The sequence below is a fragment of the Larus michahellis genome, chromosome 1, assembly GCF_964199755.1.
Source record: "Larus michahellis chromosome 1, bLarMic1.1, whole genome shotgun sequence".
Classification (NCBI taxonomy): domain Eukaryota; kingdom Metazoa; phylum Chordata; class Aves; order Charadriiformes; family Laridae; genus Larus; species Larus michahellis.
Genome location: NC_133896.1, coordinates 2,192,865 through 2,212,647, shown reverse-complemented (window position 1 = coordinate 2,212,647; position 19,783 = coordinate 2,192,865). Strand labels below are relative to the sequence as shown.

The 19,783-nt window shown below is 49.5% G+C and overlaps 1 protein-coding gene across 1 annotated transcript in view; it reads left to right on the top strand.

Moving 5' to 3' along the window:
• LOC141738013 (uncharacterized) overlaps positions 1–19,534 on the top strand; it is a 126,148-nt gene extending 106,614 nt beyond the window's left edge. The window contains exons 75-88 of the mRNA XM_074573039.1: positions 156–236; positions 1,394–1,447; positions 2,173–2,226; positions 2,983–3,045; positions 3,486–3,548; positions 4,737–4,853; positions 7,457–7,534; positions 8,634–8,687; positions 10,070–10,118; positions 10,993–11,031; positions 11,230–11,403; positions 13,989–14,060; positions 14,693–14,863; positions 16,700–19,534. Coding sequence (XP_074429140.1) covers positions 156–236; positions 1,394–1,447; positions 2,173–2,226; positions 2,983–3,045; positions 3,486–3,548; positions 4,737–4,853; positions 7,457–7,534; positions 8,634–8,687; positions 10,070–10,118; positions 10,993–11,031; positions 11,230–11,403; positions 13,989–14,060; positions 14,693–14,863; positions 16,700–16,713 — 1,083 coding nt within the window. The 3' untranslated portion in view covers positions 16,714–19,534. The remainder of the gene's footprint in view (positions 1–155; positions 237–1,393; positions 1,448–2,172; positions 2,227–2,982; positions 3,046–3,485; positions 3,549–4,736; positions 4,854–7,456; positions 7,535–8,633; positions 8,688–10,069; positions 10,119–10,992; positions 11,032–11,229; positions 11,404–13,988; positions 14,061–14,692; positions 14,864–16,699) is intronic.
• Positions 19,535–19,783: the final 249 nt, after the last annotated feature.

Sequence of the window (19,783 nt, the reverse complement as noted above, 5' to 3'; positions counted from 1 at the left end):
GGTCTTGGTGCTAGTACTAGGGGAGCTTCTGACCTCGGACTGCAGGGACACAAAACCCAGGCTCTTACTATTGAGTTTCCATCCTGAGGACTGTCCTCAGCCACTTTCCCTGCAAGAGCTGATGCAGAAATGAATTTTTCTCCTCTTTCTGGCAGGGTGCAGCAGGTCTTAATGGAAAGAATGGAAACAAGGGAGCCAAAGGCGACAGAGGTCTTCAGGGGCAGAAGGGGAAGCCGGTGAGTAGCAGGAAAGGACATGGTTCATTTGTCAGGTAGAAAGAGGTTCTGTGCCTTTCTCCAACCTGGGTTCATTTCTCCTCCCACACCCTACATGCCTCATTACCGGAGTCAGGTTCTTGCTCAGGGTAAGTCTTTCCAAAAGGGAGATGAAATTGCTCTCTAAACTTCCTGGAGAAGTCTCTAATGCACATCCTGGCCTGAATTTTAGGAGGAGCCATTCTCTGGATGCCAGCAGAGAATCTGTCCATGTATCTAGCAATAAACTTCTAAATTTTCTGCATGACTTTACCTTTCTTACTTACCAAGGCCCAAATTTCAAGTTCCTTCATGTACCAAGTCCAGATCTCCTTGATGCTGATCTGCCTCATGGAGAGAGCAGGGAACAAAGCAGCCATTTGCTAAAGCCCTTATGGACCTCATTTTCCTGGGACAAGCTGGTTCTCTGTCACGACAGGATGCCTTTCTTGCCCCCACATAAGATCCTGCACATGGATGGGACTTCAACCCCTTATTACTGAAATTGCATCTCCAAAGTGATGCTCAATGGGAATATGCCTTCACTTTACTTTCTGGAAATAAGCTGAAATCTGTTGGTGGATTTTCTCTTTTGTTTTCCCATGGGAGAAAAAAACACAAAAAAAACCCACCCAAAAAACAGTAGAAGATTTTGGGAGGGAGCAGGAAAGGAAGACCTCACTGAAATTAATGAACATCCTCTAGATCGTTCAGGTAGTGCCTGAACGATCCAGACTTTGAATTTCCAGGGTCTGTGACCAACACAAGAGCTGAGGGAGACAATCTCCACGGTGCGGGCGATTGTTGCCACTCCATTTGCTCAAACCTCAGTAACACTCGTTCCAACACACGGGTCCTCAAGGGTCATTTTCCAAACATTGCCCAGCATAAGCTACAGGCCCTGTGGTGACTCACCACAGCATTTTGTCCCACTTCGCTAGCAGCTGTCACACATCTTCGACAAGGTCATTCCTCGTCCCACTCCAGAGATGGCTGCATTTCTAGCAGCAAGGTGATCATGATCTGCAAATTTTCAAGGAGCCCCTGGTGGTTAAAAGCACAATATAAACACAAGGTGATGCTATTCTTTACCTTTCAGGCTATGCATGATGTGTTTGTCTGTATTTTTTTTTATGTAGGGAGAGAAAGGAGATCCTGGGACCACTGGTGACATTGGGCAGAAAGGAACAAAGGTAGGAGATGGGCGAGATTCTGTGAAATCTCCATCCTAGTAGATATTCAAACGCTGTCCAGACGTGGTCCTGGTCAACCAGCTTTAGGTGACCCTGCCTGAGCGGAGGATTTGGACAAGACGACCTCCAGAGCTCCCTTCCAACCTCAACCACTGCATGATATAAAGGCTGGGACAAGCAGGGAAGAGAGCTCAAGCTCCAGGATGGAGTGAGGCCGGTGGGGAAGGATCATAGAATCACAGAATGTGTTGGCTTGGAACGGACATCTAGAGGTCATCTCGTACAACCCCCCTGCAGTGAGCAGGGACATCTTCAACTAGATCAGGTTGCTCAGAGCCTCATCAAGCCTGGCCTTGAATGTCTCCAGGGATGGGGCCTCCACCCCCTCTCTGGGAAACCTGGGCCAGTGTCTCACCACCCTCAGTGTAAAGAACTTCTTTCTAATGTCCGATCTAAACCTGCCTTGCTCTAGTTTAAAGCCATTGCCCGTCGTCCTATCGCAACATGCCCTTGAAACAGCCCCTCCCCAGCTTTCTTATAGGCCCCCTTCAGGTACTGGAAGGCTGCTATAAGGTCTCCCCGGAGCCTTCTCTTCTCCGGGATGCTGCGAGCAAAGCAAGAGCTTGCAGCGCCACATTGGGGTTTGCCCTATGCACACACAGAGTTCCTCCCTCCTGCCCTCAACTTGGTTTAACGTCACCACCTGTGATCTGCTTTATCCTCAGGGCTTACGAGGGCTTCCGGGACGCATCGGTGCTCCTGGAGCCGAAGGCATCAAGGTGAGCTAAGCCTGCCTTTCTGTCCTGCTCTACCTGCCCCATTTCCAGCAGCGTTTCCCACTTAAGCCCAGGACAGCATCATGCATGAAGAAGCCACCCTAACTCTAGCAGGAGAAGTCCCTCTTGGTGGCACAGGGCTGCAGCCTGCAGCACAGGGGGACATGGTCACACAGGGAGCCATGGACGGGAAGGTTTTAAGGCTTGCAGGGAACTTTTTGATAACCTAGCGTAAAAAAACCCAACAGACCCTGCCCAAATCCCCTCCTGCTCTGTGGCTTAGCAACTGCCTGGACTCATTTCACAATTACTGCTGGGCACATCGCTCCGATTGGCAGCACCACTGGTCCTTCCTCTATAAACAGGGATAATGACCCTTAATGGTCTTTTTATGAAAGGTTTAGAAAAGCTTGATAAGAAGTAAGGGAGCTGTTGATAGCTGAGCCAATGGGATATGTTGTGACTGTTGTTGTTGTTGTTATTAATATCTCCCTTCATCAGCCTTGGCCTATTGGGTAAATGAAGTACCGTTCAGTGAATTTCCCACCTACTTTCATGTAGGTGGTCTTGGAGTCGGGGCTGTCTAAAATTTATACTGGTCTGAAGTAGGACTTTGCCTATACTTAGGCTTTCTGTTACCAGTAGCATGATCATGTTCCCCCCCCAAGTACCACTTACCTTGCCATTTTGGAGCCAGTTTTCCCGATGTTTTAGGGGCTGTGTGCACTTACAGCCCATCCACTGCTTTTCCATCCACAGGGAGAAATTGGCAGTCCTGGAAAACCAGGAATCCCAGGATCAGATGGACCATATGGACCAAAGGTGAATATCTAAATTATGCATCTGCCTACAAGTAGGAGGTTTCCTAAAAGCTTAGCAGATGCTGCAAATCCACCTCTGCAACATGATTCTTTCTTTCAAAGGGCACAAAGGGGGTTATTCTGAATCTGTTCCTATAAGCCAGCATAGACCTGGGTGAAGATGCTTGGACATCTCAGGTGGGGACCTCTTCACTTGCCTCTGCAAGACTCAACCGGGTTCGTCCACCCCAGCCCCGATGCTCCACAGGCACTATAGCATGTGTCACGTAATGGGGCTTTATAATGAGATTTCTATCAGTCTCCTTGAGTACCACCAATGCTCAAGCTGAGAGACCCTGCTGGGTCCCACTCAGTAAATAATATTGTAATCTGAAGAAAAGCCAGTTCATCCAGCAAATTGCAACCTTGCCAAGTCCATGATTTTATCTTGGCTCCTTCCAGGGTGAACAGGGAGCATCAGGGGACGATGGTGCCTCGGGGATTCCTGGAGAGAAAGGAGAAAAGGTTAGTACTCGCCAGACTGCATCGAGCTGCCATTTATAAAGGAATAAATCCCACATCCATCAGGTCAAGTTAACAAAATTATACACTTTTTACATCATTGGTACCCTTTCCAGTGGGCAAATGTCAACTGTCTAGAGCATTAAGGCTGGAACTGCAGTTGGAAAGGGCAGGAGATGGAGGTCTCCTTAAATTCACCCTCTGCTGATGTGCAAAACCCTGGAAGGGTGCCTGATTAGTATGAGGAACAGCCATCCAAACCCTTAATTATCAGAGTTTATTCAACATCACCATGCCCAGGGTAGAGGGTGCCTGGGAAGCTGTGGGGCAGAAGAAGTGGATAATACTTGCTGCCTCCTGGGCACGTTGGCCATGGGAGTGGGAAAGGTCTCCAAACTGACCTGCTCCTGGACTCTGCTCTCAGCTCCCTGAGGAGACCCCACCTTGATCACTCCCCACAGATTTTGCCTCTCTGCATTGCTTAATTTCCCATTTTCTTCTCTAAAGTGAAAGTCTAAAATTTATACCTCCCCATGGGAGAAAAGTGGGTTTTCAGTTAAAACAGCAACTGTTTTGAAAAAAAGAAAACCACACAGTAATCCCAGCAGCCTCCATCAAGTCTTTGGGCATTTTCCACCCCCTCCAGTCCTTCTCACATTCAGTTCCACCATCTTGTCTGCAGCTGATTTGGGGTCTTAAAGAATGTGTTGCTTTTATTGAAAACAGCTTTTCATCCCCTGATGGTCATCTGTCTCAAACACTGAGTCCTCTTGTCAAGCAACCGCCATTGATCACTAAATCTCTGATCTGTGAATGGTCAAAGGCTGAGAGGTTATTTCTGGGGAAATATCATCCCTTCCTCTCTTGTTCTTCTCCTCTCCCACAAACATCTGCTGTCGGCCACTGCTGAAGGTTGGGTGTTGGGCTGACTGGAGGTCTTTCCTTCTGCTGTGTTTAATGGGAGGCTTTTCTGTTCGCAGCAGCTCCAGGAGGAAGCTCAACAGTGCAGATGAGTAGGAAATTCATAGGCCAGCTCTTGGTAACTCTCTTTCTCCTCCTCAGGAGGGCCCAACAGCAGACAAAGTAGAATGTAAAGGGTCTCCCCTAGTTGCCAATGCCATGGAAGTCTTTGGATAATGTTTGACTGGCCCATCTCTAAACAAACCTGTGCTTTGTGTCGGTGATTGTCAGGGGGCCAAAGGAGTTCCTGGCCTGGGAGGCTTCAAAGGACAAATGGGATGGCCTGGGAAGACTGGAGTTGCTGGACCAGATGGACCTCAAGGGCCACAGGGTGAACCAGGGCCACAGGTGAGTAGCAAGTGGTCTGTAGGATGCCCTAAAACCTGCTGAGATCTGTACCTCACTTCCTTATGCGACATAGCACCCCAGATGTGTTTCCATATGTCACTGTGTACACATACATCTCCCCACTTCATAGATCTCCCCACCTCTTACAAACTGGCACCTGAGGCGTCCCAGCTCAACATGGCTGCAAAGTCTGCTGTCGTTCTCTGGGATATTGGTCAATGTACTTCAGATCTCTTGGTGCGTTTATCACCAGAGACTTTTTTTTCCCCTTTCCTCTCTTCTTTTCCTATCTGCAGCATAAGATGTGACCTCTCAGTGAAGAAAGGAAGGCTGATAATTTCAAGTTATGAGGGCATCAAGTGCACCCCTCCTGTTGCTAATTATCTGGGGAGCAGGATGGCAAGGTTTCGGAAGGAGCTGGTGGCTTTCAGACCCCATTTGTGGGCCATACTTAATAAGTGTCTTTGCATGCAAGACATGCTGGGCACCTTTTGAAATCTAACAAAAAGACTTGGAAATGAGACATGCTAATACTGTTTATGAGCAGGAACATGCTGCCCCCAGATTCTATGGTAATGAAGAGTGTCTTGCTGCTGCCAACACAATGCGGAGGGACAGATACTAGAGATTAGTGCTAATCGCCCTCCCTTAGACAGCAGCCATTAAGTAAGGAAGAACTTTTTAAGTGAAAGAGGACTGGAAATGAAAATACCCTTCTCAGCTGTGCTGGTGGGACTAGCTGAGTTTCAGGCTTGGACAAGAGAATATATAAATTAACATGAAAGAACCGAGAGCAAAAGAAAAGTGAAAGTTGGGCGACTACGTGAAAGAGCAACTGTTTCCTATAAGCTGTCTCAGGGATAGCCCTGTTTTAGCTCCTGCCAGGCCCTAAGTCTGGCAAACATCTGGCGTGCCATGTTTCACCCTTGACTGATGTATCCTTATACAACCGTGTGTAAGGATTTCATCTGTGTGTGTGTGTGTGTGTATGCAAAGCCTGGGTGTACACACATCCACACATATGGCTTGTAAAATACTTGAGTTTTCTGCTAAATGGGGATTTGACTGTGCTGCTGCTTTGAAAACAAGGAGAAGAGGTAGATTTTCTTCTGTATTCTCTTATGCCCTGCTAAATTATTTCAGGCAAATAATCCAAACTCTAATGACCAATGATTATCCTTCACCAAGTGAGAAGCACGTTCAATAGCATGGAGAATTTAGCCGATGTGTAGCTGCATCTGACAGCTCAGGACTGTGCTGGTAAAGATACACTGGTGAAAATTGCTTTGGCTTTTGAGGACAGAAGTTGGGACAATTCAGACCCAGTTTTGTGTGGAAGTCTGAATGAGTCTGGACCTCATTAGATCATCTCTCCAGGATCTCAACGATCTCCCTGTCCTAGGGCCCCTTGCAAGGACTTCTGACTTGGATGGTATAAAGGTATCTATGTAGGATTTAGTGAGTCTTAACCTGGTTTTTCCCCCATACAGAGGAAGAGCATCACATGTTCCAAAAGTTTGTGCCCTGCTCTTTGGAGCCGTAAAACAAAAAATACCCAACACTGAGTGTTAAATCTTAGGGAAGAAGGGATTAAGGAAGGGAAAATGCAGGTGGGTGCAGCAAGGTCCACGTTGCACTGATGGTCAGATAGAACATCTGTGTTGTGTTCTGAGATGTCATCAAATAAAAGCTTGACCTAGACCAATCCGGTCCATGGTGCAAGGGCACAGAGGATGCTCTGGGCCTCCTGCGTTGCTCAGGAGCCTACAGCTACAGCTGAATCCCACCCACTGCTTCACCACTGACAGGGGGATTATAGGAAGGACTGCCCCTGAGCCTTTCCCTAAAGGGGTGCAGCTGTAGGAAGACCCTTCCAGAACAATAAAAAATGGACTAGATCCAGCTTCAGACCACAGCAGCAACATTATTCTTCTTTCCCTTGCTCCCCAGGCTGTACCTTGCAATGAAAAATATATCAAAAGAATCACGGAAGGGAGGAAGGAGCTGAAAGTGCGGGGCCCCCTCATGTATGTTTAAAAAGGCTGAAAGTTTTTATATTAGCAGTTACAAGCACTGCATGCTTAGAAAGCCGTGTATGAGATAATGAATGGCTTTCGTCTGGACACAGATTAAAGAGAGACCGTGAGATGCCACTTTCTACACCCACACTGCTACTTGTCTTTTCTCTAAATTAAAAGAGAAAGTCCCTGGGTCTGAACCACAGCAGCAAGGCCACCCTCATTTCTAGTGTGGGAGGGTATTATCTCCATCTGCAAGCCCTTCTCCCCCTGCTGAGACTCCGTTTCTTAAATTAGAGTGTCAGGGAGAGAAACCTGCCTTCTACCCCCGCAGCATCCATCCTTTCTGCAGGGAGGGACCATAGGAAACTCCTTGTGGTTGCCCAGGGCAGAGGGGGCAAAGCCCAGGGCTCTGACTCATCACGCCTGATCTGTCTGGGGAGCATTTGAAATCCAGAGAGCTCTGAGTGTCTTCTCCTACTGATGCCCAGGTTGGGTTTTAGTGGGAAACCCCCAACTGGTGGTGTGGGGTATCTCTGGAGGGTGCTTGGGCACTGCTAACTGAGCTTTATTCTTCTTCTCTAGGGTCCACGAGGGAAAAGAGGGAGACCTCAGCTCTGCCTCAGGGGACCTCCAGGCGTGGATGGCAGAAAAGGAGAAATGGTCAGTACGGGGATGAGCCAGCCTCGCCTCCCAGTGGGGTTCCTCACCACCCTGCAGCAGTGCAGAGCTCTGCACTGGGGCTGGAAGAACCCTGGCTGTTCTCAGTTGCATTTCTTGGCTCTCCAAATATTGTTTTTTTACAATTTTATGAATTTTACCCCCAAGTGCCAGGCACCAGACAAGGGCAATGCTGCCTACACTTCTGCCTGAAGGTCTCTCCAACTGGAACAACTGCTGTGAGCCCTGTGGGCTGCCAGTTGATTTATATAAGACTTCTTTGGGAAAACATCATATTTTGGGCCAGCACATCCTCACCCGTGCTTGGCATGGCAGACCAGGACTAAAACCATACTCAGTGCAGTCCTTCAATGCAGAGGGGTAATGCTCGGCCTTTTAATGCACATCAGAGTATAACAGTATGAGCTTCATCTCCGGATCCCAACCTGCAACCCATGTTCTGGATCGGTCCCTACATGCTGCAGGTCCTGCCAACGCTGGCTCATGGGCTTTTTGCATCTGTCCTTTCCCTTTAATATTTTTAATCAATTTTAAACAACAAATCCAGTTTTCACCAGTTCTGATCAGAAAAATTCTCGAGGTATTTTCTCCTGGGAGGCAGAAAGCCCTGTTGGCAAACCTCAGCATCTCCCTGTGTTTCGCCTTTTCAGTGCTGGGATTGCAATCCCAGTTGCAATCTTCTGCTTCCTCTGGTTCCCAGAGGTTCTCTGGAGGCCAGATCCTCTTCACGCCTCCACCTCAGCTTTTGTGGTCCCTTACAAATTGCAAAGAAACCTGACTTAAACTGTAGCTGGTAACGTCCTTAGTGTTTAGATAGGGCAGAGTTCCCAAAAAATCTGGGAGCTTGCAGCCAGCTCTCTGATACACATTTTTGTTCTTGCTTCCTTGTACATGAATGAGTCCTTTCCTTCACTCAGTGATTTACTCACAGATATCCCTCGAATTTAAGGGAAAACATGTGAGCCTTTTTCCCCTGTCTCCCTTCCTAGTGCATCCTTTCCTCTCTAAGGTGCAATTTATCCTTGGAGCATTTAATGGTCAATCTACTGAGCTTTTGTAATGACTTAAGTGTTTTTAACAGGGTGAAAATGGTCCAGCCGGCCAGAAAGGAGAAAAGGGAGATCCTGGTCTTTCTGTGAGTACTTTAGCCCAAGATCACATCCTATTACACAGGCCTGAATAGAGAAAATAGGACAAACTACCCCTAAGAGGTGTAGAGGAGGAGGGAAATGCTGAGAAAGAGATTCATTCAGAGAATATCCGGGAAATGGGGGGTTTGGCCGTTACCCAGAGACATCAGACATGCACAGCCTGGGGTGGGAGAAGTGCTGGGCTGTACTACGTCAAGCCCAAAAAATGACCCAGAACCCGAGGCACATTTCCCCACTCCCATCCTCCCTGTGATGCTTCAGACTCATGCTTGGCAGATAGGATCAGTGCCAATGCCACAGGGATGATCAAATGCAAAGAAAGAGCAGGAGAAAGCAATGCGCCCCCTTTTCAGAGTGGATTAGGGAGCTGGCGTTACTCCAAAAGCTGCTGCTCTGGGTTTATAAATCCTGAAGAAGGAATGGTTGACCCACATGGGTCAGGGCAAGATCCCTGTTGCAGCTCCCCTAACCTTAGGGTCTCCGCCCTGTTGCCTGAGCAAATGTGTGTTGCGCCACTTGACTGATAGGACGGGGTACTTTCATCTTTCCAGTGTGTGGAGGACAAGCAGGATTTGGTTTGGCATGACGAGGGTGCCCTATGTGCCGGCGGCTGAAGACCCCAGCTCCCTGCATAGTAAGCGTCCCAAAATTTGTCATCCCTACAAGGGATAAGAGGTAGTGACCACATGAAGTGCAGTAGGATACCAGCTGTAGCACGTGGAAGATGCTCAAGTGAAACAGTGACAGCTGTCTGGCCCAAGGGTCAGGCACAGACTCAAAATCCTTGAGATCAGATGTCTCCCTCTGTGGAGAACATCATTAGCTGGTTAAAAGGCAGAGGAGAAGAACAAAATGTGGTGCAGCTACACCTCATCTAAATCTAGTGCTACAGCCCATGTCCATGGGTCAAGGCTGCAGTATGATTTGAGCAGACCCTTTGCATGGATGCAGGTGGTTTGATGAAGCTTCTCAGAGGTGAGGGACATCTGCGAGACCATGGCTTCAGGGACAGTGTCAAAACGTTGTGGAGACTCACTGGAAAGCCAGCCCGGACTTGAGGTGTGCCATGGTCCTCACGTTGGGCTCGGGGTCTCAGCTCCTTGGGGCAAGAGGAGCTGGCTGCAGGATGGACATGAATTTGCAAAAGGAATCATTTCCCTGATGAGCCACAAATCTTGAACCAAGTCTCTGTGACACCAAACATACATCTCTGATCTTGGCCATACCCAAGCTGAGATGTTTTCACTTGTGGTCCCAAAAGCCACCTCCAGTGGGGCGAGCAAAGTCGGGACAGGACACAGAGCAGAGGGAGATGGTGCCAGGGTAGAAAATCACCACTAACCTCTGCTTTCCCTCCACGGCACAGGAGGAAGAGGTGAAGGAGGTGGTCAGGAGTGAAATGAGAGGCAAATGCGGTAAGTCGGCCGTCGAGACGCACTTGGGGCCACCGCCCTGACACCTGCCAGTGACTAAATTGGAGCAATTTGAGTGCCAGCACATGCTGGCTCGGCAGAGCAAATATCACCCCATTAGCAGCAAACGGAGACGCGTCACCTCTCCATGCTCGGAGACGAGTGCGGGCTTCTGGGCCGCGAGGTCTCTGCCATAGTCCTGACCTCCTACTCAAACTCTTAATTTTTTCCCTTGAAGCCCTCTCTCTTCCCATTTCTTCCCCCGCAGTTTTGTTAGCAAAGCTTTCCTCCCTGGTCATCTCCATTTCCCCGCTGATTGACGAAAGGCGTTGGGTCATGGGGGCAAGTTTGGAGCTGCATTTTGCCTAATAACAGCCTTTTAATTCCTGTCTACTTCGTGGCACTTGTTGACACACAGACCTCTCCTCTCGGGTGGTGAATAACCGCCAACCAGCGCCACAGCAGTAATGAAACCCGCTGCATTTGGGGATGGTTTTACCCCAGGATCCCAATATCACCAGGGTTCCAGGCTTTTGGGGTCTTGCTTTCCTTGCCCTGCAGAGGTCCTGAAGGCCAGCAGAGAGCTGCCCCACTCCTGCCCCACTCCCTGGGGTCTGCCCACGGCCAAGGTGGGTTTGGGTTCACCACCACTTGCCAAGACACTTCAGCCATTAAGTTGGAGTCGCACTCGTTTCTGCCTAGAGATGTTAGGGGGCATTTGAACGCTTTGAAGGGAGGGGGAAAAAAAAGGGTGAAAAATAGTGCATGAAAGCATGTGCTGCCTGTAAAAATAATGATTTTGTTGAAAAATCTTATTTACCTAGGGAAAAAAAGAAGTAGCAATAAAAACTGTGCACTGTCTGTCTTACGTTTGCAGCTTGTGGAGGTGAGCTGGGAAGGATGCTCATGGAAAGGGGTAAGGCTGCTAATATGACTACGTACCTCAGTGCTCTGTAGGCTTTGGCCAACCAAACGTTGTGTTGTGACTCGTCTCGCACATTGTGTTGCGCAGTGGCGATAATTTTCTTGAGCTACAACTATTTTTCAAAGCATGGTGGCTTTCCAACTGTGCCACCAGATTTCATCATCGGTGACCCAGCAATTAAATCCACAGGTCTGGAGGCAACTGAAATCAACAGGCAGCTCCAAGGGTTCCAAAAGCTCCAGCTTTGGGAACACATCAGAAGAGATGGTGAAAGCCAGGAAGAAATGCTTAACAAAACCCAGAGGATGGCCACATTGGTGACATCAGTGAAGCCCTTCAGGGATCCACCTTCCCCTATTGCAGGTAAGTGCAGCTGCATGGCTGCATGCTTTCCGTCTTTCCAACCATGGCAGATGGTGTCTTCTGGAGCACCCCATGAACCCAGTGCTAAATCCTCTTCCCTGGGACTGGGCAGAAAGGAGGCAGTGACAGGATTTCCAATGAGAGCTCCCACGCTGTGATCCCCTGTGCTGAAAAGAGCTGATCTGTGGCTCTGGGACGAGGTGGGCTGATGCTCCTGGAACGGGTGGCAGGTGAGGAAAAAGTCAAATATGCACGGCCCCACTGATGATCACCACCTGCAAAAGGATGTATTTCGAAAGGCTGGAAGGAGGCAGCCATTTTCAGGCAGATTTTGTTCCCCTCTCCCTGCCGTGTCCATTGCAACTTCTAGTAAAGCTTCCTGCCAGCCAGAAATTACGTCTCTGAGACCAAACACTTGAGCTATTACAGACTATTTCTGCCCAAGGCCTCACGAACACTTTAATGGATAAAGCTACTGATTACAGCTAATGGGAAAACAACCAGCTCTATTTCTGTCCCTTGGTGTTGCCCAAGAGAGAGAGGGAGAGAGAAGGGCCAAGGTCAGGACAAATGAAATACAGACCCACCTGTACACAAACACCAGTGGGTTGGTGGCATCTACTCACACTACATCTACCTCTACACCAGGCAACCAGACAGGGCAAGAGCATGATCCAATATTGGCCACGCTTTTAGTTATTATTAAGCTCCCAGTAGCATCTTGAGCATCACCAGGCAGCCAAGGTGCAATCATCATTTTTGGGGATGAAGGCTGCTCAGCCACAGGGAGGTGAGCAATGTTCTGCTGGAGGGAGGTTCATGGCCCACTCAGTAGGTACAACCAATGGGGTGGCTCCCCAGAAGGCTGCAGGACCACCTTGGGATGCATTGGGACACAGTGTCCCAGTGGCAAAGCCCAGGATTTGAGTATGTTGGATGCAGGGAAATCCATTAATGCTCGGCTGAGAACGACCACCTTTCCAGGGAGAGGACAGGATGGGGCAGTTTTAGCTGCATTTCAGATCATCTACCCTTTCTTCTTGATCATCAACCACTGTAGTGAGCATTATGGTGAGGAAACGCTTGGCCCAGCTTCTTCTAGACCTGATGAGCAATACGGTCCCCTTAGCACAGAAGACCTACCAGTTGGATATCCTCCTTTTCCTGTCCCCATAGGATAATGGGTCATGGATGGCCCTATGGGCCTGCCCATCCCCTGGGATGCTGATGGAGGCAACCAGCACCCTTTGACGTGACTGGCTTGGGTTTCTGGGTAGCCCTAAATTTTAGCAGCAACCTGGAAATCACTTTGACCCAGAAGGACCCATATGAGCTGCCATCCTCCAGATCCATCACATCTTCAAATCCATGCCACAGCTACCCATGGACCCTCTGACCCTCCTCATCAGGGCTTGGCTTTGAATCTTGATTTATGGGAGACAGAGAGGGAAAACATCCTGCTGGTGGGGAGGAATAGGGGATTATGGGCTTGCTTGCGGAGGGCTTTCTGCACTCAGCACTCAAAGTCCAAACACACTGCAAGACGGGGCAGGACTCGTAAGGGGGGAGAGTCCAGACTCATTTCTTGCAATTCAGCCAGTCAGAAATTAAGATGTGGCTGCTCAGATTTTGTCAGCAGGAGGAGGAGGAGGGTTGGGTGGCATGGATGGAGCTGCCGTTGACACGGGCAGGGGGACAGCCTCAGTACTTTGTCTCAGAGAAACAGGTACTCACAGGGCCAGGTGTATCTCAGCAGAAGGGAGGCGTCTAAAAATGCAACATCTCGTGCCTCTACAACAGTCCCGTCCAAACTCTGGTCCCCCAGCATCTAAGGGAGAAAGCTTTCTGCAGGCTGGCCGTGCAGCATGCCTCCATTTTCCCCTCGTGTAACCTGCTAAAGACCGAACAAATCCCCCAAATCCCAGGTAAGCCTAGTACTGGACCCCAACCATCACCGCCTTCCTCCTGCCCAGCCCCAAGCGCTCTCCTGATGTCTGTGTCATACATCGAGGACGTCATACATCGAGGGCATCATCCATCTGGGTTTAAACTCACTTTATATCAAGGCAGCGTTTGGGATCTGGGCGGTTTTCAGATCGATGGGGCGTACCACATGTTATTGAATCTCAGCTGCCGCCGTCGCCAGCTGACAATCCCATTACAGCCCGGGTCTGAGGCAGGAGGGCTCATAAATCGCTCTGCTAAGCGATGAGTGCGGACAGGCGCTCTAAATGTTAACAGGATTCTGCAATCGGAGGGTTATTACTGCCAGATTACAATCGCTCCTGGCTTTTCAAAGCTCGCAGATTTACAAAACTCCAGCCTGACATTTATCTCCTGCAAACAACCACAAATACTTCCATTTTCTCTGACTAACACCCAACCTTTCTGACTGAGTTGTTTAACACCATTAAGAATTTTATTGCTGCCGGTTTCTCCCTCCCCTCGCCAATTGCTCTGTGACATTTATTAAGAGAACTTGTTAGCCGGCGGAAAGCCATGTAAGGCTCCAATGATCTATATTTAAATGGTGGCTAATTTGTTTGCGTGCCCTCGTTACGTGTGATTTCCATTTGCTTCCCCAGCGGCTCCCCGGGAGCAGCAGATAACGGGTCCCTCTCAGCAGAAGCAGCGAGAAGCCCACAGTCAATTACCAGGTGAAATGCGCTGAATTAAGTGACATTTAGGGAAGTCACTTCCCGGGTGGGAAGTGCTTTTTGGCATTGAGATCAAGGGGACGCGGCACGGAAAGACTTCCACGTGCCGGCAAGCAGAGCCTCAAATCTCGGTTTTGGACTTGGCTTAAAGCAGCCTCTTTTGCCCCAGGCCGTTGAGCTGGTGGTGAAAAAACTGGAGGGTGTTTTTACCCGATTCTGTGTTGTCCAGCCGTTCCAGCAAAATGCACAGTGAGAGTCCCCCAAGCAACGCCCCGAATGCACCCACCCCTGCAAAGACGCACCCCCCCCCAGGTCCCAGGGGTTAATTGTCCCCTTGCAAAGGCCTGAGACCACCATGATGGGCACCGCAGGGGCAGGTGGTGCCATGGAGCAACAAGGAGCCTCGTGCTCATCCCACTATGGAAATCCGCTGCTGGATGCCCCCCGTTGGTCTTTGCTGCCCCTTTTGCTCTGACAGCCCCGTTGCTTTGGGGTAAGGTGCTGACTGTGGGGCAGTGGGAGTCCCTGGACCAGCCCCACACATTCACACGGGGGGGAACTGGGGTGGCAGAGTGTGGCCTTTTCCCACCTGGGTCCGACACATGACTGGGTGGGGGGGTGTTTCCCTGCAGCCCCCTGCCTGCAGCCGATGGATGAGGGCTCCTGCCGTCACTACGCCCTGCTCTGGTATTACCACCCAGAGGCGAACGCCTGCCGGCCCTTCATCTTTGGGGGATGCCGAGGCAACAGCAACCGCTTCAAAACCAAGTGGAAATGTGAGCGGCAGTGCAAAACCTCAGCAGGTAAGGCAGCCCCTGAGCACTCCAACCCTCCTCTTCCTCCCACCAGGGGTAAGGTCAAAGCATGAAAAAACCCATCCACGATACGCCCACCTCCATTGCCTTATGGCACCCCACCAGAACCAAGCAAGGACTTAGAGGGATGCCTCTAGTTTGCAAGGTCCCTCCCACTCTCAGCTCACTTTGGTCCCCCTCAGCCCCTCCTAGGAGCTCCTGGATATCTCCTTCCTTGGGCCACATCTGCTTATGGGATGCAGATGGACCTGTGGGTGATGAGGAGGGTCCTTGTGGGCACCAGCACTGGGTCCTGGTAGTTTGCATACCCTGAGCTCAGCCACCACATGTGTTCTAAGGCCTGAGGTTTGCAGGAATCTGGGGGCCTGGTGTCCTCTGAACCATGGACTTGTCCATCCAAGCACCTCGCTGGCTTCTCTAGCCACCAAGGACTTCAGGCAGAACCTGAAGCTGGTGGAGCTGCCCTGACCTGCATTGGTGTCCCAAACACCCCTGCATTGGGGTCACACCTCATCCAGGGTTTCAATGGGCAAAACTCACTCCTGGAAACCCAGTGGGGCTCCTGTTGCCTTATCTAGGGTTCATGGGGTCAGCCTGCGTGGCTCTTCCTCCTCTCCAGGCATGTGGTAGCTCACCGCAGGGAAAACGAGCTCCTGCTGGCCCTGACAGTAATGCCAGCAGTACAGCTGCCGAGCAGTACACGAGCTGTGGCTGAAACCAGCCTTCCTAGAAAGATACTCCTCTCTCAACCTTTCTTCTGCATGAAGGCAACCCCTCCGGGCATCAGGAGAAATGCATTAGTTCTCAACAATACAAAAAACCCCTGGTGAGATTCATCTGCTCTGTCTTCAAAGGCATTTACAAAAAGAAAAAAAAAAAAAAAAGAAAGAAATTAAAGGCAGGGATCTGTAAGTTGAGGTTCTTTTCAGAGTTTTCAGGTGCTCTGCATTTTGTTGGTTGTGTTTTAGGCTGGCACCTATTGTCCATAAAATCAAAACCATTACCCAGTCTTTTATCAGCCAGTTGAATCTTTCTGATATACAATGGACTTCACACAGCCTGGGCTTCTTATTCTGCAAGGAAGAAGGCAGTGCAAATATTCATTGCTCAGTTTAGGACAGGCAGGGACATCCTGGAGAGCTGAAGTGTTCTTTGGGCAGAAGGAATATGTATTGACTGGCCAGGAAGGCCCAAACTGGATGCCTTCTTCTGTCATGTCCTACCCCATCCCATCACAAGGGTTAGCATCACTCCTTGGGCTCTGTGGGGAGCCCATCTTTGTTGACCCAAAGGGCAGTCAAGGTAGACCAGTCGGTCCATTTAGCCTGGTCAGTGCCCACGTTTGGTGGCCCGCTTCTTTGCAACCTACTGCGTGAGGGGAAGCCACTTTCAGTGCTTTAAGTCCTGTCCCAGCAGCACTAGGTAATAAACAAACCTCTTCCCAGCCAATGCTCTACCCCAACATTAAGAGATAGTGTAGGCTTCACAAAGCAGCAGTAGATACCTCCAGCACTGTGTCTGCACTCCTGTTGGGGGGAGAAGCAACCACTGGGGAGTGGGAGTCACCCAAAACTAAGCCAGATCTGTGTGTCCTCTACGTGGCCATTTCTCCTGGCTGACCCTAAATGGTGCCCGGACGTGGACCAGATGGAACATCTGCTTTATGGATCTCTGATGCATTGTGGCATAACCTGGTATAGGCAATTCCATTGTGTCAAGGATCTCCAAAGCTGCTGTGAGCATGGGAGGACCAAGAAGAAGCCCAAGCTGTAGCCAACCTCCAACATCCCCTTTGTTTTCTCTTTCCTCTCTTTTGAAAACCAGACAGAGGGAGGTGATCGGCTGCAATTGCCATGTTTAAATAAAAAAGAAATGGAGCTGCAAGAAGTGTCTCCAGGACGTCTCGAAGACTGGACAAGCAAGACAAACCATTTAATGTGAGGAGGCAAAGGAAGTTTGAAAAAAGATGTTGGAAGACTGTAATTATGAGCAGGAATTAAAGTGGTATGAGGAGAGGGACGCATCTGATTGCTTGGGAAAGCAGAGATGTCCAGAGGCTCATGACTGCACCGCTCGCCCCAAAGGACTACCATGCAAAACCGGGCGCCACATACCCTTGAGTTTATTTTTGTAAAATAAAAGTGTGTTAATGCTGCTGTGCATAATCCTAGTTCATAATCCTGAGAAGGACAGAGAGAAAGCTGGGAATTTCCATTATGTCGTTTCCATTATGTATTCCCCATGTCAGACCAGGTGTGCAGGTTGAGCTCTGTCCTGTAGCAGGTAACCTTTCAGCTCGTCCCTAAACTCCCTATGGCCTTTAGCAAGTCCCACCTTCTCCATCACTTGACCATTTCCTGGGCAGGTGAAGAGGAGCCATCCCAAACCATACATTAAGAAAAAATCAGGATTCAAAACCAGACGGGGCTTCTCCCTGCAAAATGCCAACGCCAAGTCTTGGAGGCATTTGGAGCTCAGAGAGGTGCGGAAATCCAAGTGGGAGGGTAAACCTCTGGGTTTTGGTGGCCACGTGGACCCAGCTGGGAGGGGTCCTGTCCGATAGCGTCTCCTCCGAGCACACATCGTCAATGTGAGCATCCATGGGTGCAAGCCTCCATTCCTCTCTCCACAACAGGTTCCCAATACACATGCCCAAAGCTTCTATAAATGGTCGCTTTTCTACCCCATATCGACAAAAAATGTTTTCATTAAAGAATGTACATTGCGTTGTGTCTTCAAAGGTTGCACTGGGAATTGCTTTTCCCCCTCCAAACACCTTTGGTGGGAACAGAATGGCTAAATGAGGATTCATGCTGGAGTGGGATTGGCGGGGAGACGGTTAGGAAATCAATGGGGTTTACTAAAAGTTTGGCTGCACAATTTGGTAGGGTTGAGCTCAGATTTCCCCGGCCCAGCAGGGCAGCATCGGCAGAAGAAGAATTTCACTTACCCACAGTATCCCAAGCCCCAAAGGGGGACCAGCATAGGGGGTTTTTTTTTATTATTTTTATTCGCCCCACAGCTAAAATCTTTTTCACTCAAAAAAAAAAAAAAGAAAAATAATTTGGTAAATGTTGGCAATGAGACAAGTGCCATTTTCAGACTGACATTTCCAGCCTCTCCTCTCGAGATGCTGTTCTGTATCGAAATGTACTTTGGCAAGGAAAACATTCAGGTATTGTATCGTGGCAAAAAAAATATCCCCTCGGAAAAGAAACAAAATGTTCCCACCAAAGCAAAACAGCGGGTACGGCATCACCAAAAAGAAAGCTCTTCTGCATTTCCAGGTGAGGCCACAGTGCTGAGAAACAGGTGCTTTTTCTGAGGAAACACCCCCCACACTTTCGCATTTCCCTGGCATCATAGCGATGGGGGACACTTTGTAAGGGACGTCGCAGGATGCCGATGCCTGAAGAGCCATGGCCGGGCTGTGCGGGTGTTGCACCCTCAGCAGCTCAGGAGACATGGAATGACTTGAACTCCAGCTCCTCCATCGGCCCAGGGGAGCTGAGACCATCCAGGGGAGCAAAGCGTTTGCAACCAGCAGGAAAAAAACCTTCATTCCTAAACTGCATTGACAAAAATAACCACCGTGCCCAAGAAAACAGGGACCTAACGGAGTGCAAGACCCACAGGTTCATTTGGCACCCTGGTATGAAGATCTTTATTTAGGTGGGATCTTTTCAAGGGGCACAAGTCATTGAATTCCCACAATTGTGCGGAGCAAACAGCATTTCAGAGCTTTAAAAGAAGGGGAGGAGAGAAAAAGGAGCTCAGACATGGAACAGGTTGCCCAGAGAAGCTGTGGCTGCCCCATACCTGGAGGGGTTCAAGGCCAGGTTGGACAGGGCTTGGAGCAACCTGGGCTGGTGGGAGGTGTCCCTGCCCAGGGCAGGGGGGTGGAACTAGATGATCTTTAAGGTCCCTTCCAACCCAAACCATTCCATGATTCTATGATATGAAGGGCTGGGGATGCACCTCCAGAAAGGTTCACCCACGTTGATCTGATTTTAATCTAATTTTGGACATCTCTGCTTGCAAAGCCCTGTTCCCCAAATGATCGTTCCTGATGTAAACCAGCCCACAGCTGGACCGGAGCAAAAATATCTGTATGGGCAAAAGGGGACCCACTATAAACAGTTCTTACTATTTAATTAACACCGAAAAAACTCATGAATAATATTTATTATTATAAGCAAAAAAAAAAATCCTCCTACCAGCTCCCTTTTCTCTGGTGTGGTGCTCACCCTGACAGCATCCCTTCAGCGAAGGCACTGGTGGCCTCCAGCAGAAATATGGGCTTGTCATACTCCAGTGGCCACCACCACTTGACCCAGGGTGTCAATTCAGTGCAAAGCCTGTGGTGTTTTAGTAGCAATGGCAAAAAAAAAAAACCAACAAAAAACCAAAAACCCAAAACATTACATTTATGGGTCTGGAGTAGCTATGTTCTAGATGTCCCCGCAGACCAGCCTCCCTGCCCTTGGCTTCCCTTGTTGTGCCCAAGACTGCACGTTGTCCAGAGTCCAGCATTTCACCACCCCTGCCCAGGACTGTGGGATTTGGCCCAGCAAGGTAGGGAGATTTTTCCCAAGAAAAATCTTGGGATTTGAGAAGAAAGGCTTCGGGTTGGCCATCAGAGGAAATGCCGGACTGTTCATTCCTGCTTCATCCTACCAAGCCAGCCCACGTGTGGCTACACCATCTCTGTTGATACAGTGATGCACAGGACATATCTCCACCTTACAAACCAGCCGCTTGTGTGGATTTGGGGTGCAAATCACCCGATATCCCCAGCGCATGGTTCGGGGTCACCGGCTGGCCTGTCCCTATCCTGCAGCCAGGTTCTCATTGCAGTGCTCTGCAAAGTGCGCGCTCCCCATGCCTCCTTCGGCTCCCCAAACACTC